The following is a 24573-nucleotide window of genomic DNA, read 5'->3' as shown; positions in this document are numbered from 1 at the left end:
ACCCATAAACTGAAGGGCCGTTCTCCCCTGGGGGCCACTATTCCACTGACTGCAATGATTGAAGGAGCTATTCATCCCTGGGGGCCACTGTTCTACTGACACCAATAACGTGATGGGCTATTTTCCTTTTCCATCAATCATGGCTGGATGCTCATGGAAAGGTTTCCATATTTTCTTGCCATGTTTCCATAACACACCGCTGCTGCGCACAGCAAATTATGTTGACAAGTGGTCTGGAAGAGATCAGAGCTCTATTGTAGGCGACTTGGAAATAAAACTCGCACGCTCTTATATTTTTACATTTCATCTTTATTTTAATTGAACTTGGAAACTCACCGCTAAGCCTTAAAATGCATTGGGGGCCCGTTGAAGACTGAAGACTGGTGCTTCATTTTATCTCTTAACTTGAAAGCACACTCGTCCATAGCATGAAGATATATTTACAATCGGAGAAGACAGGTCCAAGTGCAATGGGCAAGGTCCAGCCAGGTCAAGTCGTATTTCAGTATTGGATGGGCACTGGTGACTACAATCACTGGATGGCTTCTTCTATTTCTGGAACCCTGCAGTAGGGAGCATGGTGCCGTAGTTTGTGTCTCTGCACCTCCCACAATGGTAACATTTTACCGCAGTTCTTTGAGCTTCTGTACTTTCCATAAGGCTATGAAAAAAGTTTCCTGGGCAGTATGGAGAACCCTTCAGGAGAGGGTGACACCAGAGGGAGTTGGGCTAAACATCACACTCAGAGAGATTTAAGAAGCCACCAAGTGATTTGGGTCACCAAACTGAAATATCAGAATTCCGCTGGCTCCGTATGCATTTTGGGCCGCCACTGAGGGATTCCATTTTATGGCACAGCGGTGGACGTGGGGCTTGTGGAGAACCCCTGGGGAGGTCTGTATGGAGAGGATTCTGGGACGGTGGCATGGTGTTGTGATGGATTCAGGGGGAAGTTCTCTGTTTACTTTCCTCTGGGGTTCCTGAAGTTCTTTCCGGCAAACTTGGCTTTGTCTCCCAACTCCTCCTCGATCCTGCGGAGGAAACCAAAGTATGAGCGAGTGAACACTGCCGCTTGTCCGTCATATACGATGTCTCACAACATGTTTTATTGTTGAGGTTACCCTATATTTAGATTATCGTCCCTCCAACTTACCTCATCAATTGGTTGTATTTGGCCAATCTCTCTGACCTGCAGGGGGCGCCAGTTTTGATCTGAGAAAGACAAAAAAAGAAAAGTGTTTCTAATTCATGAATTTATTATCCATGTTACATAGATGACCTATCGCTGAGCCATTCACGTTAGTCTCTGCACCAGAGGAGATGACATTCTAATGAGCCAACACAGTCTGTATTACTATACACAGTCCCCTCCCTCTCACCTGTTCTGTATACAGTCCCCTCCCTCCTCCACCTGTCCTTTACGCAGTCCCCTCCCTCTCTCACCTGTCCTGTACTCTGTCTCCCCATCTTTCCCTCATCTGTCCTGTACACGGCCCCTCCCTCATCTGTCCTGTACACGGCTCCTCCCTCTTTCCCTCATCTGTCCTGTACATGGCCCCTGCCTCCCTCATCTGTCCCGTACACGGCCTCTCCCTCCCTCATCTGTCCTGTACACGGCTCCTCCTTTCCTCATCTGTCCTGTACACGGCTCCTCCTTCCCTCCTCTGTCCTGTACACGGCTCCTCCTTCCCTCATCTGTCCTGTACGCGGCCCCTGCCTCCCTCATCTGTCCTGGTCACGGCTCCTCCTTCCCTCATCTGTCCTGTACACGGCTCCTCCTTCCCTCCTCTGTCCTGTACATGGCCCCTCCCTCATCTGTCCTGTACACGGTCCCTCATCTGTCTTGTACACAGCCCCTCCCTCCCTCCCTCATCTGTCCTGTACACGCCCCCTCCCTCATCTGTCCTGTACACGCCCCCTCCCTCCCTCATCTGTCCTGTACACAGCTCTTCTTTCCCTCATCTGTCCTGTACATGGCCCCTCTCTCCCTCATCTGTCCTGTACACGGTCCCTCATCTGTCTTGTACACGGCTCCTCATTCCCTCATCTGTCCTGTACACGGCCCCTGCCTCCCTTATCTGTCCTGTACACGGCTCCTCCTTCCCTCATCTGTCCTGTACACAGCTCCTCCCTCTTTCCCTCATCTGTCCTGTACATGGCCCCTGCCTCCCTCATCTGTCCCGTACACGGCCTCTCCCTCCCTCATCTGTCCTGTACACGGCTCCTCCTTTCCTCATCTGTCCTGTACACGGCTCCTCCTTCCCTCCTCTGTCCTGTACACGGCTCCTCCTTCCCTCATCTGTCCTGTGCGCGGCCCCTGCCTCCCTCATCTGTCCTGGTCACGGCTCCTCCTTCCCTCATCTGTCCTGTACACGGCTCCTCCTTCCCTCCTCTGTCCTGTACATGGCCCCTCCCTCATCTGTCCTGTACACGGTCCCTCATCTGTCTTGTACACGCCCCCTCCCTCCCTCATCTGTCCTGTACACGCCCCCTCCCTCCCTCATCTGTCCTGTACACGGCTCCTCCTTCCCTCATCTGTCCTGTACACAGCTCCTCCCTCTTTCCCTCATCTGTCCTGTACATGGCCCCTGCCTCCCTCATCTGTCCTGTACACGGCCTCTCCCTCCCTCATCTGTCCTGTACACGGCTCCTCCTTCCCTCATCTGTCATGTACACGGCTCCTGCCTCCCTCATCTGTCCTGGTCACGGCTCCTCCTTCCCTCATCTGTCCTGGTCACAGCTCCTCCTTCCCTCATCTGTCCTGTACACGGCTCCTCCTTCCCTCATCTGTCCTGTACATGTACACGGCTCCTCCTTCCCTCCTCTGTCCTGTAAACGGCTCCTCCTTCCCTCATCTGTCCTGTACACGGCTCCTCCTTCCCTCATCTGTCCTGTACATGGCCCCTCCCTCATCTGTCCTGTACACGGTCCCTCATCTGTCTTGTACACAGCCCCTCCCTCCCTCATCTGTCCTGTACACGCCCCCTCCCTCCCTCATCTGTCCTGTACACGCCCCCTCCCTCCCTCATCTGTCCTGTAACAGCTCCTTCCCTTATCTTTCCTGTACACGGCCCCTCCCCTCTCACCTGTCCTGTACACAGTCCTTCCCTCTCTTCCATGCTCTGTACACATTACCCACCCTATTTCCCTATCCTGTACAAAGTCCCCTCCCTCTCTCAGCTCTATCTTGTACACTGTCCACTTGTCTTCACTCACCTGTCCTGTACACAGTCCGACCACCAGGTCAGCGATGAAAGTATCTTCTGTCTCTCCGGAACGATGGCTGACCATCACACCCCAGCCATTAGATTGGGCCAGCTTACACCTGCACAGACCAGATACACATTAATCCTACAACAATGATAGAAGAACCCCTTTTCTTCAAAATCCAAATATCTGCATAATGAACCTGGCAAATATGGACACTTTCTCTGTACTAAAGACTTTGAAGCCATCCACACACAATACACTGTAAATTGTATCCATGCAATGTGACCCCAACAATAATATATTGTTCGATTGGATGGTGATGGTATAAAGCAGGGGTCTCCATACTTTTCAAGCAAAGGGCCAGTTTACGGTCTTTCAGACTTCAGGGGGGCAGAATCGGGTATAAAAATGCCCCAGGGCCGAGCAACAGTGGCCCGGATTCAGGTAGAATTGTCCATAATTTACGGAGGCGCAGGGCAACGTTTTTGCCCTGTGCCCCCGCAAATTTGCTCCGCTGCCCTTGATTCACGGAGCAGAAGCTCCGTAAATTGCGCGGGCGTGCCGGCAAAATGCCTGGCGCAAGAGCACGCAATTTAAATGATCCCGTAGGGGGCGGGAATCATTTAAATTAGGCGCGTTCCCGCGCCGATCGTAAAGCGCATGCACCGTCGGGAAACTTTCCCGACGTGCATTGCGGCAAATGACGTCGCAAGGACGTCATTTGCTTCAAAGTGAACATGAATGGCGTCCAGCGCCATTCACGATTCACTTACGCAAACTACGTAAAATTCAAATTTCGCAACGCGGGAACGACGGGTATACGTAACATGGGCTGCCCCTGCTAATAGCAGGGGCAGCCTTGCGCGAAAACCGCCGTACGTAAACGACGTAAATTGCGTACGCAGGGCTCGCGCAACGTTGTGAATCGGTGTTAGTATGCAATTTGCATACTATACACTGAGCACAACGGGAACGCCACCTAGCGGCCACCGCAAGAATGCAGCCTAAGATATGCGGGCATAAGAGCCTTATGCCGCGCAGATCTTAGGCTGCAGTCGGCGTAACGAGGTTCCTGAATCAGGAGCACTCGTTACGCCGGGGCAAGTAAGCAATTGCGCTGTGTAACCTATAGTTACACAGGCGCAATTGCTTCTTGAATCTACCCCAGTGTGAATAAACATGGCCCCAGTGTTGGGGGGCAGTAGGGAGGAGAAATAGTGCTCCATCATTGCTATTAGTCTAAGAAATAGTGCCCTATTGTTGGTGCCATTGGGAGGAATAGTGCCTCATATCATTGGAAGCAATACTGCCCCAAGGGCCGGATGAAGACTAGCAAAGGGCCACATCTGGCCCTCGGGCCGCAGTTTGGAGACCCCTGGTATAAAGCATATTATCAAGCTTCTCCCTGCATACAAATGTTCTCACTTTCCTCCATAGAGAACAATATCTATTGTACAGTTGGCCTACGAATGCTACAATTTCTAAAGAGTTTGTGAAAATTCTTCAAGTTATCCAATAATTGATCCATAGAACTTGATGCAGTTTGTAGAATGGGATTGGACCTTATGTGCCCCACTCACGCTGACCTACTTCTACAACTCATCCAAACTTTGGTAGATCGTAGAGTACAACCAAAACATGCGTTCGGGTTAGTGACTGGTGGGCACTCACGCCTGGATGGACTCTGAGACTGATCCGATCTGGTTGACTTTCAGAAGAAGACAGTTGCAGGCCTTCACCTCCACCGCCTTCTGGATTCTCTTTGGGTTGGTCACAGTCAAATCATCCCCGACTACCTGGATATCAACAGTGGAGAGGAAGCTCTTCCAGTTATCCCAGTCATCTTGGTCAAAGGGATCCTCAATGGAGACCACTGTAGAGAGAGAGAGAGGACAGTGTGTTACCCTGCAGATGAAGGGACAGATTGGTAGTCCCTCTACCGTGGTGGGCCTCCTGAGGGTTGCTCAGACTCACCTGGGTAATTCTTGATGAAGGATTTGTAGAGGTCACCAAGCTGTTGTCCAGTGATGTAGCGGTTTGGGTCGTCTGGGGACTTGAAGTCCAGGTCGTATTTCCCTTTACGGAAGAATTCTGATGCAGCCACGTCCATGCCAATGACGATCTTTTCAGGGTATCCGGCCTTTTCAATGGCAGCCTTTAGGAGCTCCAGGGCTGTGGGGATGCACAAGGGTTTCACATTTTTACATAAATTATTTGCATATATTAATCCAGGCCTGTATGTAAGCAGGTAAAGATAATTGTATTCACTGTAGGTGGTGCTCGACCACAGTGGCATCGCAGTTGGAGAAGTCAAGAGGAATATGGTTCCTCTATGGTTTCCTAGGTCACTGGGGAAGCTATCTGATTGGATGCTGCCACCCCATGTGACTCTGGCAGCCATCTTGGGTCAGACAGAGCCTATATAAGGCCCTGGCTTCCAGACTTTGTGCGCATTTCACGTGTGGGTAGTGTAGGAACTGGTTACTCGTCTGGTAAGGACAGTGATTAGCGTCAGGGAGAAGTTCCAGAAGAGCTAGGACACACCATCCTTCATGGACATTCCCATTTGGGCATAGGCCAGCCAGGCCACATTCCGCCCCTTAGGACAGATGCTGTCTGCCCAATTTGAGAGTTGCTCTGCTACGCTTCGCTGTTTTCCTGGTTGGGTGCCTTACCGCCGGACTTGATGTGTATTGTTGAACTTTAACTTCATTACAAGTTCAGTCTCTGCAACTGGATTCTGAGGCCCAGATTCACAGAGTGTGGGAGCACATTACGCCGCCGTAGAATAACCACTGTACGCTACGCCAACGCAGCGCAGAGAGGCAAGCATGGAATTCAGCAAGCCAGTGCTCCCAACACTGCGCCAGCGTGGCGTGGGTTTCTAAGGTGTAAACCGGCGTAGGTGGAAGTGGGCGTGACCCATGCAAATGAGGCGTGACCCCATGCAAATGATGGGCCGAGCGCCAGACAGATACGTATCACGAACTGCGCATGCGCCGTGACGTGGATGCATCCCCCTGCGCCTGCTCACAACCACGTCGGAACAACTGCCTAAACTACGCCGGATCACTGCGTACGGCGTGAACGTAACCTACGCCCAGCCAGACACACGTCCAACGTAAAATACGCAGGCTTGTATTCCCTGGTGCAGACCTTTGCATGTCTGCTGCTGGGTTGCGCCTCCTTTATGGGAAAATAACTTTACGCCGGACGTACAACTTACGCGCACCTCGCGTAGCCTGCGTTGGGCGCACGTACGTTCGTGAATCGCCGTATTTACCTCATTTGCATATTTGAATGGCTAATCAATGGAAGCGCCACCATGCGTCCAGTGTAAATGTGCGCCCACACTACGCCGGTGTAGGCAAGTTACGTCGGCGGGGTGAAGCCTGTTTTTAGGCGCATCTTAGTTTGTGGGTCTGGTGCACAGATACGACGGCGCACATTTGCACTTTCGGCGTAACTTGTTATACGTCGGCGTAAGTGCTTTGTGAATCCGGGCCTGAGTGTTTACTGCTGCCACACCAAGCTGCACCCCCCCACATGTATAGTGTAGGAATAGCCCCTTATGTACAAACAAATACAGCTGGTACCCATATTGTCTGAAAGTGGGTAGAAGGGTAACTGCAGTCTTCTACAATGAATCCGACACACAGAGCAACAGAGGACTGCTGGGGAGGCTCAAAAATTCAAACCCAAGTCGATGTGTCCCTGACAGGGGCATAAAACAAGGTATAGAAGGTGGCTCAGTTACATTATAGGTAATAAGATGGGAACCTCTATCCTGCAGGATGTGGCATCCTTTTAAGGGGTTGTAGAGGACAAAGTAAATACACAGATAAGCAGAAACCTTCTACTTCCACCCTGGCATATAATTGGCGGGCGACCCCGTGTCTCTGTGTAGCCTCTTGACTCATCTCACCTTCGTTGTTCTCCAGGATATTTGGAGCAAAGCCACCCTCATCACCAACATTGGTGGCGTCCTTTCCATACTTGGCCTTGATGACGGCTTTCAGGTTGTGGTAGACCTCTGCACCGATTCTCATGGCCTCCCTGAAGGAAGAGGCTCCGATTGGCAGGATCATGAATTCCTGCATGGCCAACTTGTTCCCAGCATGAGAGCCTCCATTTATCACATTAAATGCCTGAGGGAAGACAGAAATCAGTAAAATATCCCACAGAGTGCAAGAGGGGATGGGGGTGAAGAAGAAAGAGGAGGGATGAAAAGGGCATACGTAGATAACCGTAGACAAAAAGGCAACTGTACCAAGGATCTGCCCTCAAGGCCAAGGGGATAGTTGCCATGTAGGACCTCTTACACATAACGTTTTACATGTTAAATCATTTTCTCTAGAATTTGCACAAGCAGCACATCATTAATAACAAGATACATTAATTTCTGTTATTTTGGAACACCTTATGAGCTGGACCTTGAACCAGACTCTGAAATATCTCATTGTAGTACATGGGGACCAACTGTCTCTCTATATTGCACAACAAGACATTCCATTTAGATGGGAGAAGAACAATGTTTTAATGTCTTTGCAAGCAAACAAGTTATATAACGAATCTAACATTAGCATATACAAAAGCACCTAATAATGTCCATTAGTCCCTCCCATTCATATTTTTAGTGTTAACATGCAGTGTGTTTAGGCAGCCCATTGAAATTAATGGGCAGCCAAGGCACCTAAACTATCTTAAAATCCGACCTGTGGTGGTGTTTTGGGGCGCATTGCAACACATGTGCATGTCCTTAGTCTGTCGGGTTGCCAATTAAAATGAAATGCAATGCATGTTGTGATAATGCGTGTGTTGCTGAAATACAAATATGTAAATGGACCCTTAATTATTAATAAAACATCTAATAATATTTTTTCTTTATAAGATGGAAGGAAAGAAGGTAGGAAGTAAGGTAGGTGAAGGGGAGGGAAGAGCAGCAAGGAAGAAAGAAAGAAAAAAGGAAGGAAGAATAAAATTCAGAAGTGGAAAAGGAACAAAATTAGGTAGGTAGGGAGGAGTAAGAAAGGAAAAGGTGAAAAGAAGGAAAGAGGAAAAAATGAAGGCAGGTAGGTAGGTTGGAAGGAGAGAAAAGAGTCAAAGGAAGGACAAAGGAAAGAAGAGAAGGGAAAAGTGAAGAAGGAAGGTATATAGAGAGGAAGGAAAAAGGGAAGAGAAAAAGGAAGGTTGGTAGGAAGGGAAAAGGAAGGTAGAGGTGAAGGAAAATAATGGGAAGAGAAGAAGGACAAGAGGGAAGGAAAGTAGGTAGGTTGGAAGGAGTGGAAAAGGAAAGAAGAGAAGAGGAAAGGGGGGAAGGAAGGGGAAAAAAGGTAGATAGGGAGGAAAGAAAAAGAGAAGAAGGGAACAAGGAAGAAAAAAAGGGAAGAGAAGAAGGAAGGTTGGTATAAAGGGGAAGGAAGAGGGGAGGGAATGGGAAGAGAAAGGAGTTAAGAGAAGAGGAAATTAAGGTAGGTAGGTTGAAAGGAGAGAAAAACAGAAAAGGAAAGTGAGGAAGGAAGGTAGATTGTGAGGAAGGAAAAAGAGGAGAAGGAAAAACAGGAGAAGAAGAAAGGGAAGAAGGAATGAACAAAGAGAAGAGAAGAAGGAAGGTTGATATAAGGGGAAAGGAAAGAAAAGAGAGGGAAGGGAAGGGAAAAGAATGGGAAGAAAAAAAGGAAGGGAGGAAATAAAAAGAGAAGAAGGTAAGAAGGAAGGAAGGAAAAAAGGGAAGAGAAGAAGGAAAGTTGTCAGGAAGGGAAAGGAACGAAAAGAGAAGGAAGGAAGGGGGAGGGAAAAGAATGGGAAGAGGAGAGCATTAAGAGAAGAGGAAAGGAAGGTAGGTAGGTTGGGAGGAGTGAAGAGAGGAAAAGAAGAGAAGAGGAAAGGGAGGAAGGAAGATAGGGAAATAAAGGTAGATAGGGAGGAAGGAAAAAGACAAGAAAGGGAAGAGAAGAAGGAAGGTTGGTAAGAATACAAAGGAAAGAGAAGGAAGAATAAGAGAGGGACAAAAATGGGAAGAAAAGAAAGAAGAGAGGTAAGAGGAGAAGAGGAAAGGAAGGTAGGTAGGTTGGAAGGATAGAAAAACAGAAGAGAGAAAGGAGAGAAAAGGGAGGAAGGAAGGGAAAAATAGGTAGATTGGGAGGGAGGAAAAAGAGAAGAAGAACGGGAAGAAGAAAGGAACAAAGGGAAGAGAAGAAGGAAGGTTGGTAGGAAAGGAAAGAAAAGAGAGGAAGGAAGAGGGGAGAAAAAAGAATGGGAAGAGAAGGAAGAAAATAAGGAAGGGAGGTCAGAGGAAAGGAAGATAGGTAGGTATATAAGTATGAAGGAGGAAGGAAGGAATAAAGGAAAGTGATGGAGAAAGGTAGGTATAAAGGGAGAGGGAAGAAAAGAGAAGAAGTAAGAGAAAAGAAGAATGCGCACTCACAGGGACGGGAAGAATGACTTCAGGATTTCCAGCCAGGTCGGCGATGTGTCGGTAGAGTGGAACACCCTTCTCAGCAGCTCCGGCCTTGCACACAGCCAGTGACACCCCCAGGATGGCGTTGGCACCAAACTTTGCTGTTGAAGAAGGAAATGTTAGCAGGGCAGATAAACTCACTGGAGCCCTGACATAATTGTAAAGCTGCCATCATTACTGCCATAAAAAACAGTCATTTCTTTTTTGCCTGCAATGCCTGTATGAGAAGACTTCAATAGAGACTGCCGGACTATGACAGGATAGACGGGCAAGGCAAATTTAGTGGAGAGTGAAGAAGCACTACGGTATGCAGCCCCCAAGTCACAGTATGGCAGCTTCTATCTGAAGCTTCTCATTGCTCTGTTGCACTTCCCAGCACTCACATTTGTTCTCTGTCCCATCAAGTTCCAGCATCAGTTTGTCGATCTTTTCTTGATCCACCACACTCAATTTCTGGGAGAGAAAGCAGAGCTGTATTACTAAAGGGGTACAGTAAGGAAACTTGTCCCAGGTCCAGACATGGGCCCACCAAAAGTACCAGAGGTTGGATTGTGATGCATGTCAAGACAAGACAATTTGACGTCATTATAGGAAGGGGTTCTCTATTGAAAAGGCTGTCAAGCATGAGGTAGTAATGGCAAAGACAATAATAGGATTTAGCAAAGGATGGGATGTTTTTCTAATAATTCATGTTGCCTTTAATTATTACAGAAAATGTCTCTTGTAAAAAAATGTCTGATCCAGGGAATTCTTCAAATTGCCCTTGAGTGGTCAGGGAGTTGGGTGTGAACTCTCAACTGAACAATTGGGGAAGTCCAAACTCAGCAGTCTAATGCCTCTTACCAATCAAATTGCCGTTATACTGTAGCTATGCAAGAACAAGAAGACCATTCTAAAGGCCCATACATACGATCTGACTTTTCGACAACAACGGTCCGACCATCTGTATGCTCGATCGGACAATTGTTGTTGGTTTTTCAACGCACAAATGCTCACTGTGCATGCTCTCAAACTTTTCGACAACAAATGTCCGATGGAGGATCATCCAATCGTGTGTACACAAAACACGTGATTTGGTGAATGTTGGTTGAAAAAGTTCTGCCGTGTGTATGCAGAACAAGTTCATGACCAACGCCCCTTCGGACCAAAATCCACGGAAAAGTCAGATGGAAGTCCGATCGTGTGTACGAGGCTTAAGTATACCATTCTAAATATTCCCTCCATCAGTGATCTCCTACTAATCTGGCCCCGAACAGTGTCTTCAAGGGCCATATGGTCACTGGAGGGAACTGGTAAATGGATACACAGGACCCTCATTGAAGAGCCCACACTCTATTCCAGAATGCAGGTCTTCCATTCCTTGTCCCTGGAGATGGTTTGGTCCATGGCTGGAACTGGTCAACAAGGACTAATGTAAAACTCAAATATAGCACACCAATGAGAACATTGCCAAGTTCTTTCTAGCCCATTGCAGTTATCAGCCACTATGGCACCCTCTGTCCTTCCATATCACCTTACCTTCTCCAGTAGAGCCGGCACGATGGTCTTGTTGATATGGTCCACGGCCTTCTGGACACCTGGAAAGGGAAGGAGGAGGAATAATGATTGTAGTGGAATACACTGCATGCTCATCTATATGTTCTCCATGTGCTTGTGTGAGTTTCCACACTCCGATGAAATGCTGGTGGGTTACACAGATCTTGTCTAAAATTGGCCTTAGTATGTTTTATGCATGTGAGAGAGGGATCCTAGATTGTAAGCTCCTTGAGGGCAGGGACTGATGTGAATTTACGGTATGTAAAGTGCTGCGTAACTTGGACAAGGAGCCCCTATGCTCTCACACCCTCCATGAAGGTGGTGATCAGGGCTTGGCAATTGTTGATCTGGCAAAAGGGTCCCTCACACTAGATCTCCAGACACGCCCCTGTGGCTCAACCCACATTTACCAGAGTTTCTGACTGTCCCAGACCCAGGGTTCTGGGCTGCTAGAGGTATCAAAAACCTGGAGCATATCTGTATTAGTGGCTCCCTTCTGTCCTTTGATTCCTTCAAGGAGAAATTCGGGCTCACTAATCGACAATTCTTTAGATTTCTTCAAATTCGCAGTGCCTTCGCTACCCAATTTGGTCCCACCCCGGTACTTCTCCTCCGGTCCAATCTTGAATCCACATTAAGGGTTACTCCTCTGGTCAAACCCACTTCTACCATTTACAAAGCTTTATTGCCTTCAGTCCACTTTGGTCTGGAGGACTTGCTCTCTAGGTGGCATGGCGAGATCCCAGATCTGGATTCGGAAGACTGGGAGGACGCCTGTGAATAGCCTTTCTTACAGCTCATCTATGTCAACGATCGGTTGATACAATTTAAACTGATTTATAGAGTCTATTTGTCACCCCAAAGATTATCCAAAATTTACCCGAATCCCTCCTCCAACTGTTGGAAGTGTGATATGGCAAATACCGACTTCTACCATATGTTGTGGTCCTGTCCCAGAGTCCAGCCCTTTTGGGCGGAGGTCACGACCTTCATTGAAACCTTGACCATGATTCATGTTCCCCTGAATGTATCGATCTGTTTGCTGGGTCTGGTTGGCTCCTTGGCCCACCTCCGAGCAACCAGAACATGAGAAATGAGAAGCGGGGGGGGCAGTGAATTGAGAAGCGGGGGGGTGCCCATAACAGGTGTACTGCCTGTACCCCCCTGATGGTGGCCCTGTATGTGGGTGGAGTTCTCTGGTCAACCAGTGATTGCCAAGTCTATGCATGCACCTAAATTTTCCAGCATGGTGGATGGCAGGGTCATGGTCATGCAGCCTGTAGAAGGAATGGACTGGACTCCATAGCTCACCTTTGCCCAGGTATCTAGCCTTGTCCCCATCCCTCAGTTCAAGGGCCTCATAGATTCCTGTGGAGGCTCCGCTGGGTACGGCCGCCCGGAAGAGACCTGGTTTAAATACAAGATTGAATGACTTTGGTGACTTGAGGCATGGAAACAATATTATAATAATTATATAATATAATATTCATATGTATTAAAATGGTATAATATCTATAAACATTTTTCTGTACATCTTACCCTCCTGGCCATAAAACTTTGTTTCCTATATCAATGAGCAGGAGGATCATTTAGACCAGGGGGTCTCAAAGTGGCGGCCCTCCAGCTGTTCCCAAACTTCAAGTCCCATCATCCCTCTGCTTGTGGGAGTCATGATTGTAACTGTCAGCCTTGCAATGCCTCATGGGACTTGTAGTTTCGTAACAGCTGGAGGGCCACGAGTTTGAGACCCCAGTGCCAAAATGTACTTCTCCCACAAAGCACAGCATGTAAAATTAAAATGTATCCAACCCAAGATCAAAAACATTTTTTTTCAGCTTACCAGCCCTTGGTTGGGCGACTGCCCTGGTTTTCATTTTTCCAGTAATGGTTGAACCCCCTGTCAGGCTCTATGCTACCATTTGTGTCCCCCTGGGGAGAAAAACTCACTTCCTGTCCCATTGGACACACCAGGAATTTAGAAAAAAATCAGAGTAAAGTCCTTAGAGTCTAGATTTTTTCTAAATTCATGGGCCCAGATTCACGTAGATGGGCGCAAAATTGTGCGGGCGTAACGTATTTCATTTACGCTACGTTGCCGCAAGTTTTTCAGGCAAGTGCTTTATTCACAAAGCACTTGCCTGTAAAGTTGCGGCGGCGTAGCGTAAATCACCCGGCGGAATTCAAATTAGACGGGTAGGGGGCGTGTTTCATGCGCCGTCCCTAAAATATCCCAGTGTGCATTGCTCCAAATGACGTCGCAAGGACGTCATTGGTTTCGATGTGAACGTAAATGACGTCCAGCCCCATTAACGGACGACTTACGCAAACAACGTAAATTTTTACATTTTCGACACGGGAACGACGGCCATACTTAACATTGGCTGCGCCTCATAGACCCAGGGGCAACTTTACGCCGGGAAAAGCCTAACGTAAACGTCGTAACTTTACTGCGTCGGCCGCGCTTACGTTCGGGAATTTGCGTATCTAGCTAATTTGCATACTCAATGCGGAAATCGACGGAAGCGCCACCTAGCGGGCAAAAAAAAAAAATTCAGTTACAATCCGACGGCGTAAGAAACTTACGCCTGTCGGATCTAATGGATATCTATGCGTAACTGATTCTAAGAATCAGACTCGCATAGATACGACGGCTGGGATTAGGACTTACGACGGCGTACATGGCACTGCGCCGTCGTAAGTCCTCTGAGAATCTGGGCCTTGGTGTGTCCAATGGGACAGGAAGTGAGTTTTTCTCCCCAGTTTCCCCCCCTCCTAAAGCTCAGACAGTTGTCTCCAGACCAGATGTACCTACTGAAAGTACACATGTGTGATTCATTTCAAATTGAAACTGACAACATTTTCATTATTCAGAGATTTGGATGTATCCAAATTTCCGAATCACATTGGTAACGAATCCGACATAAATTATAAAAAAAATTAAAAATTATCCGGATTAGAATTCGATTTGGAAGATGAATTCAAGTTTGAAATGGAAATGTATTTCAATAAATACAGTAAGGTATAAAAGGTAAATAAGATGATGATTCCTACTTAGGCTGCTTAATAGAATTGAATAAAACAAAATAGAATATAGTATAAAATAATAGAATAAAACAGAAAATAATAAAACAGAAAATAATAAAACAGAAAATAATAAAACAGAAAATAATAAAACAGAAAATAAAGGAATAGAAAAGAACAGAATAGTATAGAAAATAAAAGAATAGGACAATAGAATTGAACATAGAATATAATAGAAAAAAATAGAACAGAAAATAAAAGAATAAAATAGGAACTATAGGAATAGAATAGAAAATAATGAAATAGAATGAATATAGCCGCCTTCTGAAATTCAAATCTCGAATAAAATAGATTATACGAAATTAATCTGAATATATAAAATAAGTTTTGAAAACGAATCATTTTACCATAACGAAAATGTCGAAACTTTTAACAAATTTGGTAGGACTTAGAAGTGGACTTTAGAGGTACCAGAAAAGGAATACAAAGTTAATAGAAAAAAATATAAATTTAAATTTATACAAGTATAAAAAAAATGACAGTGTAACATTTAAAAACAAGATATTAGGCTCTCAAAGAGTCAATGTTAATGCTTGGACAAAGCTGGTCAACGTTTCGCTTTCGCTTCCTCAGGACATATTTGTCAGCATTAAGCAAAGGGATTCTGTGTAAGAAATGAATCTGAATATATAAAATAAGTTTTGAAAACAAATCATTTTAACATAATATGTTAGGGAATAAATCCCCAGGTAATGCCTAGGGATGTAGTCCCAAGGGAGGGGGCGAGCACGCTGACTCACCCCCAGCCAGAACGGCTCGGATGATGGGGGCAAGTTACTGAGGAGAAACAGGAAGTGAGAAATTCAGAAAAAAAATTTTTAGAAGGGAAATTGAAGGAAAAGGTAAGTGAACCAACAATGTACTAGCTTAAAGGAACCTATTTAGAAAATAAAAAAAAGAACCTTACAACCCCTTTAACCCCATCTTTTGACCTAACACAACAACACACACTCCTACTCACCCATTCTCCCTCCCCCAACTTTTCCATTAAGATCAATAACACAACTATCAATCCCTTCCATCAGACCTCCTGCTCTCTAGCTCCCTCATCGCCATCTCCTATACTTGCCTCCAAGACTTCTCCAGACCCCCTCACATCTTCTGGAACTCCCTAATCCAATCTGTCCAGCTATCTCTCTACATTTAGGCTAGGTGTAATCCTGGACTCCGACCTCCCCTTTTCCAATCACTGTCCAAATCTTGACACCTTCACCTCCATTACATTTCCAAAAGATGACCTCTTCTTAACCAATGACACCACCAAGATATTCATTTGCCCCCTGGTTATTTCATGCCTTGATTATTGTAGATCCCTCGTTGTTGGCCTCATCTACCTCACCAACCGCTCAATGTCCTCCACCCTTCTCTGTTAATCCCTCCACTGGCTTCCAATTGCCCAGTGAATGAAATTCATAACTCTTCTCCAAACTACATCACCGACCTCATCTCAAAATATCACCCAAGCCGTCCTCTCCTCCCAAGTCCTCCTGCTCTCTAGCTCCCTCATCACCTCCTCCTACTCTCACCTCCCGGACTTCTCCACAACCTCTCCCTTCCTCTGAAACTCCCTAACCCAGGCATGGACTGGCCATTGGGACTACAGGGAGTTTCCCGGTGGGCCGATGGCTCAGTGGGCCGGATTCAGTGACAGAAGACCGCCGCCCTCCTCCGCTCCTCTGCCTCTCCCTTCCCGCAGCACTCTCCTCCTCTCCCTCCATGCAGCGCTCACCTGGGGGGAACAGAGAAGCAGGGGGAGGACCAGAGGAGCAGGAGGGATGACAGAGGAGCATGGGGGAGGGGACAGACAGCTGACTCAACAGCTATGACCTGGGAGTTTCCCACTTCTACCTAATCTTGTCCCATAAGGGGGGGGCACTGAACTGATTGTTTTCCCCGGGTGAAATAATGTCTAGCTTCCCCACTGGTACTGCCTATAAAAGTACCAGTACCAGCCGCTTTACTCTAATAAAGTAGAACGGCTAGTGAAGTGCGCTTGGGTAGCTGGGGGGGGGGGGTGCGTTAGTTGTCCCGCCGCCATGGGAGAGACCTGTCAAAGTGGGCCAGTCTGGATGAAGTCCAGTGCCAAATTTTTGTCCCAGTCCAGCCCTGCCCTAACCCAATCTGTCCAGCTAGCTTCTACCCTGTCTATTTTTAGGTGATTCCTGAAAACTCATCTTAATGCCGCGTACACACAATCGGATTTTCCGCCGGGAAAACCTTGGATGGTTTTTCCGAAGGAATTCCGCTCAAGCTTGGCTTGCATACACACGGTCACACAAAAGTTCTCTGAACTTTCCACCGACACGAACGCTACAACACTACGACGAGCCGAGAAAATGAAGTTCAATGCTTCCGAGCATGCGTCGAATTGTTTCCGAGCATGCATCGGAATTTTGCGCGTCGGAATTGCTACAGACGATCGGATTTTCCATCTGAAAATTTGAGAACCAGCTCTCAATCTTTTGTTGGTGGAAATTCCGACAGCAAAAGTCCGATGGAGCCTACACACGGTCGGAAATTTCCGTTCAAAAGCTCACATCGGACTTTTGCTGATCGTGTGTACGGGGCATTAGGAGAAGCCTATCCTGCCTCCACCTAACTACCGAACTTTACTTTCTCCATCAACTCATCCGCCACAGTTATTACCTTTTGTTTTACTAGCCCCTCCCTATTAGATTGTAAGCTCTCATGAGCGCGGCCCCCAACACTCTTGTATTGAAGTGATTTGTAACGGTACTGTCTCCCTTTATAGTAGAAAATAAGTCCTCTAAAGAAAACAGCCCCCTCTAAATGGTGCTAGAGTTGGGGAATCAATTGAGCGTAAGGGGAAGAAAACGAGATCCTTGAAATGGAGCGTCCCCCAGAGAAAAATGTCCCACCGGGCGGCGGGCACCGTTCTCTGACCACATGGAGGAAGGGTTTGGGCTGTTGTTTCTCAAACCTGTCCTTATATGGTATGGATATTAGGGGAACTCCACGCCATTTATTTATTTTAATTGGCATGGGATCCCCCCACCAGATCCATACCAGACCCTTATCTGAGCATGCAGCCTGGAGGACAGGATGGGGGGGCAAGCGAGTGCCCCCCTCTAAACCATACCAGGCCACATGCCCTCAACATGGGGAGGGTGCTTTAGCACCTTGTCCCCATGTTGATGGGGACAGCGACCTCTTCCCGATAACCCTGGCCTCTTCCAGATAACCCTGGCCTTTGGTTGTCGGGTTCTGCGGGTGGGGGCTTATCAGAAACTGGAAGGCCTCCCGCGACTGCTGTCTTTTGGCTTTGACGGCTGTTATATGGGCAAGTGCGGGGCCACCCGCTGACATAACCGAGTGACCCAGCCCTCTTTGATGTCAGAGTGACCCCGCCCTTGCCTATAATACAGTGGTCACAGCCAAGAGACAGCAGTCGGCTGAGCGGCCTCCCATTGAGGCGGATGTTGTTGTTTTTTTCAATTTTTTGGGGGTCCGTTGGGCGACGTGATTGAAGATGGATGGACATCACGGGACCCTTATTTTTCCCGGGATTAGCAGTGCATGTTTTGCAGGAAGCATCACATACAGTATGTAGAGGTGGAATGTTTGAACGATGCAATGTTCCGTCCTACCCATGCCAATATCGAACAGGTCTTAAGCCCATCACTTTTGCTTATATATTTATAAGTACCCCCTAAAAAAAATCCTTTAAGATTATGGCATTTTCCAACCTGGACCCATAGCTGTCCCTCCAGATCTGTGAGTGGAAGGTCACATCACTTACCTTTGCCGGTATAGAGGTCTACCTCTACGGTTGGATTCCCGCGGGAGTCAAGGATCTCCCGAGCATGAATCTTCTGAATGGACATGATGCCTAAAAGGTGAATCGACATAAAGAGTCAGTGTCAAATCGCCCCTGTACAGAAACACTAAGGGGGTATATTAATAATAATAAAAAAAATTCCGAGCTATTTATTCTGCGAAAGTGCAAGTACATTTACTTTATGTGAATGCCAGCAAAATGGAACGTTACTAGGCTCTTTTCTCTCCCGGTTGGATGATCTTCATTCGTAATAGAGGGGATCAGGAAAATATTGCATTATGGCCACTAGATGGAGCTGATGAACATGGTAAATACTGTGGCCCGGATTCAGAAAGCACTTGCGCCGACGTATCTCAAGATACGCCGCGTAAGTGCAAATATGCGCCGTCGTATCTATGCGCCGGACCCACAAACTAAGATACGCCTAAAAACAGGCTTTAACCCACCGACGTAACTTGCCTACGCCGGCGTAGCGTGGGCGCAGATTTAGGCTGGACGCATGTGGCGCTCCCATTGTTTAGCCAATCATATATGCAAATGAGGGAATTACGGCGATTCACGAACGTAAGTGCGCCCAAAGCAGGCTACGCGATGTGTGCGTAAGTTGTACGTCCGGCGTAAAGTTAAGCCCCATAAAGCAGGTGTAACCCAGCAGCAGACATGCAAAGGTCTGCACCAGGGAACTCATGCCGGCGTATTTTACGTTGTTTACGTTGGACGTGTGTCTGGCTGGGCATAGGTTACGTTAACGCCGCAGGCAGTGATCCGGCGTGTCTTAGGCAGTTGTTCCGATGTGGTTTTGAGCATGCGCAAAGGGATGCGTTCACGTCCCGGCGCATGCGCAGTTGGTAATACGTATCTGTCTGGCGCTCGGCCCATCATTTGCATGGGGTCACGCCTCATTTGCATGGCTCACGCCCACTTCCACCTACGCCGACTTACGCCTTCGAAACCCTGCGCAGTTTTGGGAGCACTGGCTTTGTGAATTCAATGCTTGCCTCTCTGCGCTGCGTCGGCGTATCGTATTTTATTTGCGCTACAGCGGCATAATGTGCGCCCGCTCTCTGTGAATCCGGGCCTGTGTTTCCCCAAAAATAAGCCCAGGTCTTAGATTAATTTTGGCAATAAAAGACACAGTAGGGCTTATTTTCGGGGTAGGTCTTACCATGTAATGTTCTGTCTTCTCTCCCCCACTCTCTCCCTGCCTGTGAGGAATCCCTGGTGTTAACCAAGTTGAAATGCTTGTAAAATCCTATAATCCACTCTATTACAGAAGTATATAATGTACAATGTGTGTGTTTCTGTAATATAATTGTGCCAAATACCTTCGCTATAGCTTCCGTGACCCGCCGGAGCTCTCTTCCCCGCTCTGAGCACTGAAGGCGGGGGGGGGGGGGCAAGATCCCCACCGCTGACAGCTGGCAGAAGAGGAGGAGAGCAGCGGGAGGTCAGCTTATATTACAGAAACACTCACATTGTACATTATGTAATACTGTAATAGAGTGGATTATAGGATTTTACAAGCATTTTAAACTAGGGCTTATTTTCGGGGTGGGGCTTATATTGCAGCCCTCCTGGAAAATAACGCTAGGTCTTATTTTCGGGGTAGGTCTTATTTTTTCGGGGGAAACGCTGGTATGTATTTATCTCCTATCAGCTCCACCTGGTGGACATAAACGTGGTATTTGCCTGATTCATGCTATTCTTATGACCGAAGAACATCCAACCTGGAAAGAAAAAAGCCTAGTAACATTCGATTTTGACAGGATTTGCACACAAGGGGCTAGATTCAGGTAGCTGCGCTTGATTTTACGGCGGCGCAGCGTATCGTATTTACGCTACGCTGCCGCAACTTACAGGAGCAAGTGCAGTATTCACAAAGCACTTGCTCCGTAAGTTGCGGCGGAGTAGCGTAAATGGGGCCGGCGTAAGCGCGCGGAATTCAAATGTGGAAGGGGGGGCGTGTTTTATGCTAATGTGTGATGACCTGACGTGATTGACGTTTTGTACGAACGGCGCATGCGCCGTCCGTGTACATATCCCAGTGTGCATTTCTTCCAAGTACGCCGCAACAACGTATTGGTTTCGACGTAAACGTAAATTACGTCCAGCCCTATTCGCGAAAATTCAAAAATCGAAGCGGGAACGACGTCCATACTTAACATTGCGTGCGCCTCATAGAAGCAGGAGCAACGTTACGCCGTAAAAAGCCTTACGCAAACGACGTAAAAAACTACCGCTGTGCGCACGTACATTTGTGAATCGGTGTATCTAGGTTATTTGCATACTCTACGCCGAAAACAACGGAAGCGCCACCTAGCGACCAGCGTCAGAATGCACCCTGAGATACGACGGCGTAAGAGACTTACGCCAGTTGTATCTTAGGCTAATGTCGGCGTATCTTGCTTTCTGAATACAATAAGCCCTCCACCCCGCAGACCCCCACAACCAATGGCCAGGGTTGTCGGGAAGAGGTCCTTGTCCCCATAAACATGGTGGCAAGGTGCTTTGGGAGGACCCCAAACACCCTCCCCATGTTGAGGGCAAGCGGCCTGGTATGGTTCAGGAGGGGGGACCGCTCACTCATCCCTCCCTTTCCTGGCCTGCCAGGCTGCTTGCTGGGATAAGGGTCTGGTATGGATTTTTGGGGGGACGCCGGCGTAAATCGTTGCTGAATCTAGCCCAATGAATACATTTAAAATTGCAGAATGAACAACTTTGTGAATTCTTATTTTTTTATAAATGCACCTTGGTGTACACTGGTTACATAGGCATTGCACTGTATAATAATAATACAGAATATACACGGGGGGAAAGGATCACACTATACTGTATAACAAGTAATCACTCTGTACTGTAAGATAACACCGGCAGGATGTGAAATCTCTGCAGGGTCTGTGTGGTATTTAATTGGTGGTCTGGAATTATCTCAGGCGGCCTATTAATAGTCACTGTAAAGGTCGGAGAGGACGGGGAAAGGTCAGGACTGTTATAGCATCCGGGAAAGGTCAGCAGAACCGTGACATTGGCGATGTCTCCCTCAGACCCTGGGAAGGAAACCTTAGGAGGAAACACAGCTAAAGGTATACAATCCATGATCCCCATACACTGCATGCTAACAGATATCGACCCAATCTACAGATATTGAAGTGTATAGACCTATATAAAGTATGGGGCAGTCATTCTCAACCAGGGTTCCTTGTTTTGTTAGGGGTTCCTTGTTAGGGGTTCCTTGCTAGGGGTTCCTTGCTAGGGGTTCCTTGCTAGGGGTTCCTTGTTAGGGGTTCCTTGTTAGGGGTTCCTTGTTAGGGGTTCCTTGCTAGGGGTTCCTTGCTAGGGGTTCCTTGTTAGGGGTTCCTTGTTAGGGGTTCCTTGAGCTGTGACCTTTCATTTGATGGTGTCTGCATAGTTCCGGGGCCAACATCACTTGGCAAAACCAGAAGCATGACACCAATTACCTTTTTGGCTGTCCCTAGTGAGGGGCATCGTGAACAAGTAAGGATGCTAGTCTTCCCAATGACCACCAATGTAAGGAGCATTCTGCCCACTGACCACCAATGCAAGGGGCATTCTGCCCACTGACCACCAATGTAAGAAGCATTCTGCCCACTGACCACCAATGTAAGAAGCATTCTGCCCACTGACCACCAATGCAAGGTGCATTCTGCCCACTGATCACCAATGTAAGGAGCATTCTGCCCACTGACCACCAATGTAAGGGACATTCTGCCCACTGATCACCAATGTAAGGAGCATTCTGCCCACTGACCTCCAATGCAAGGTGCATTCTGCCCACTGACCACCAATGCAAGGTGCATTCTGCCCACTGATCACCAATGTAAGGAGCATTCTTGCCATTGACCATCCAAGTAAATGGCTTGATTTTCCCACTGACTACCACTGTAAGGGGGATGGAGAGAGGGGGAATGTAAGGGGGATTGACCAATGTAGGGGGAATTCTTCCTATTTACCACCAATGTAGGGAGCATTTTGCCACTGACCACTAATGTATAGAGAATTCTAACCACCAATGTAAGGAGAATCCTACCCATTGATCACCAATGTAAGGAGCATTCCTCCCACTACTGACCTCCAATGTAAGGGGCATTCTTCCCACTACTGACCACCAATGTAAGGGGCATTCTTCCCACTACTGACCACCAATGTAAGGAGCATTTTTCCCACTACTGACCTCCAATGTAAGGAGCATTCCTCCCACTACTGACCACCAATGTAAGGAGCATTCTTCCTACTACTAACCACCAATGTAAGGAGCATTACCAAAGTAAGGAGCATTCTTCCTACTACTAACCACCAATGTAAGGAGCATTCTTCCCACTACTAACCACCAATGTAAGGAGCATTCTTCCCACTACTAACCACCAATGTAAGGAGCATTCTTCCCACTACTAACCACCAATGTAAGGAGCATTCTTCCCACTACTAACCACCAATGTAAGGAGCATTCTTCCCACTACTAACCACCAATGTAAGGAGCATTCTTCCTACTACTAACCACCAATGTAAGGAGCATTCTTCCCACTACTAACCACCAATGTAAGGAGCATTCTTCCCACTACTAACCACCAATGTAAGGAGCATTCTTCCCACTACTAACCAGCAATGTAAGGGGCATTCTTCCCACTACTAACCAGCAATGTAAGGAGCATTCTTCCTACTACTAACCACCAATGTAAGGAGCATTCTTCCTACTACTAACCACCAATGTAAGGAGCATTCTTCCTACTACTAACCACCAATGTAAGGAGCATTCTTCCTACTACTAACCACCAATGTAAGGAGCATTCTTCCTACTACTAACCACCAATGTAAGGAGCATTCTTCCTACTACTAACCACCAATGTAAGGAGCATTCTTCCTACTACTAACCACCAATGTAAGGAGCATTCTTCCTACTACTAACCACCAATGTAAGGAGCATTACCAAAGTAAGGAGCATTCTTCCTACTACTAACCACCAATGTAAGGAGCATTCCTCCCACTGACCTCCAATGTAAGGAGCATTCTTCCCACTACTGACCACCAATGTAAGGAGCATTCCTCCCACTTTCCTCCAATGTAAGCAGCATTCTAACCACCCACCACCAATGTAAGACGCATTCTTCTCACTGACCACCAATAAAAAGGGGGATGCGATAGGCATTCTTCCCATTGACCAACGTAGGGGGCATTCTTCCCATTGACCAACGTAGGGGGCATTCTTCCCATTGACCACTATTGTAGGGAGCATTTTGCCACTGACCACCAATGTATAGAGAATTCTATCCACTGATCACAAATGTAAGGACCATTCTTCCCACTGACCACCAATGTAAGGAACATTCTTCCCACTGACCACCAATGTAAGGAACATTCTTCCCACTGACCACCAATGTAAGAAGCACCCTCCCTTATGACCTCCAATTGATGGAGATTTTCTGCTATTGACCATCAATGTAAGGGATATTCTTCCCACTGACTTCCAATGTATTGAGATTTCCTCCCACTCACCACCAATGTAAGGGACATTCTTCCTCCCGATGTCCAATGTATGGAGATTTCCTGCTACTGACCACCAATGTAAGGGGTATTATTCTCACTGACCACCAATGTAAAGGTCCTTCTTCCCATTGACCACCAATGTAAAGTACATTTTTCCCACACACCCGTTATGAACTTGTTTTAGTAAGGGTGCCCTGTGACCTGTCCAATTATGTTAGGAGTTCCTCTGGGGAGGAACATTTGAGAAAGGCTGATATGGGGTACATAGAGTATATGGTGTATATGGGAAAGCACAGTACCTGGCTCCTCCTGGCTCCTGGCTGGACGATGGACAGTGCAGTGAAGTCTCAGCTGGGACTTTGCCTCTCTTTATATAGAACAAGGAGGGGACGATGCTGGGATGGACGGGGGCTGGGAGGGGGAGGGGGTGACACCAGCGTGACAGCTGAACGCACAGCCCGGACACAAGGTCTACACATGGACACAAGGCACAAGAAAATGTTTTTATATTGTTTAAAGAAAATCTAAACCTGCGAGTAAAAAATGTATATATTGTAGCTCACCGACCCTTGGATGCGATGGCTGCATTCGTTTTCATTTTTCAGGTTAAGAACATTTTCTGCGAGTACTACTAAAAAATTCCTGTTGATTCTGCTAGAAATGCAGTGTCCTTGTTCTTTCCTGCGCCCTTGACATAGAACCAAACTCTCACTTTTAATTACAGTGCCTTGCGAAAGTATTCGGCCCCCTTGAACTTTGCGACCTTTTGCCACATTTCAGGCTTCAAACATAAAGATATAAAACTGTAATTTTTTTTTTGAAGAATCAACAACAAGTGGGACACAATCATGAAGTGGAACGAAATTTATTGGATCTTTCAAACTTTTTTTAACAAATAAAAAACTGAAAAATTGGGCGTGCAAAATTATTCAGCCCCCTTAGGGCTCTTTCACACGTCCGTTCAGTTTTTCAGATCAGTTTTTTT

General features: G+C 47.1%; 1 protein-coding gene across 1 annotated transcript; it reads right to left on the bottom strand.

Moving 5' to 3' along the window:
* Window positions 1-291: 291 nt before the first annotated feature.
* ENO3 (enolase 3) lies at window positions 292-23971 on the bottom strand. Its single transcript, XM_040346974.1, has 12 exons — window positions 23888-23971; window positions 18048-18137; window positions 12518-12613; window positions 11189-11247; window positions 10054-10123; window positions 9638-9771; window positions 7136-7358; window positions 5185-5382; window positions 4882-5083; window positions 3217-3325; window positions 1154-1212; window positions 292-1031 (listed from the first exon to the last, which is right to left on the bottom strand). Exons 2-12 carry the CDS (start codon window positions 18130-18132, stop codon window positions 962-964), a joined length of 1305 nt encoding a protein of 434 aa, XP_040202908.1. The 5' UTR covers window positions 18133-18137; window positions 23888-23971; the 3' UTR covers window positions 292-961.
* Between the last annotated feature and the right edge of the window lie 602 nt (window positions 23972-24573).

Source organism: Rana temporaria, chromosome 3 (assembly GCF_905171775.1).
Source record: "Rana temporaria chromosome 3, aRanTem1.1, whole genome shotgun sequence".
In the NCBI taxonomy this organism is placed as follows: Eukaryota; Metazoa; Chordata; class Amphibia; order Anura; family Ranidae; genus Rana; species Rana temporaria.
The sequence above is the reverse complement of the archived record's forward strand: the minus strand, read 5'-3'. Positions and strand labels throughout refer to the sequence as shown.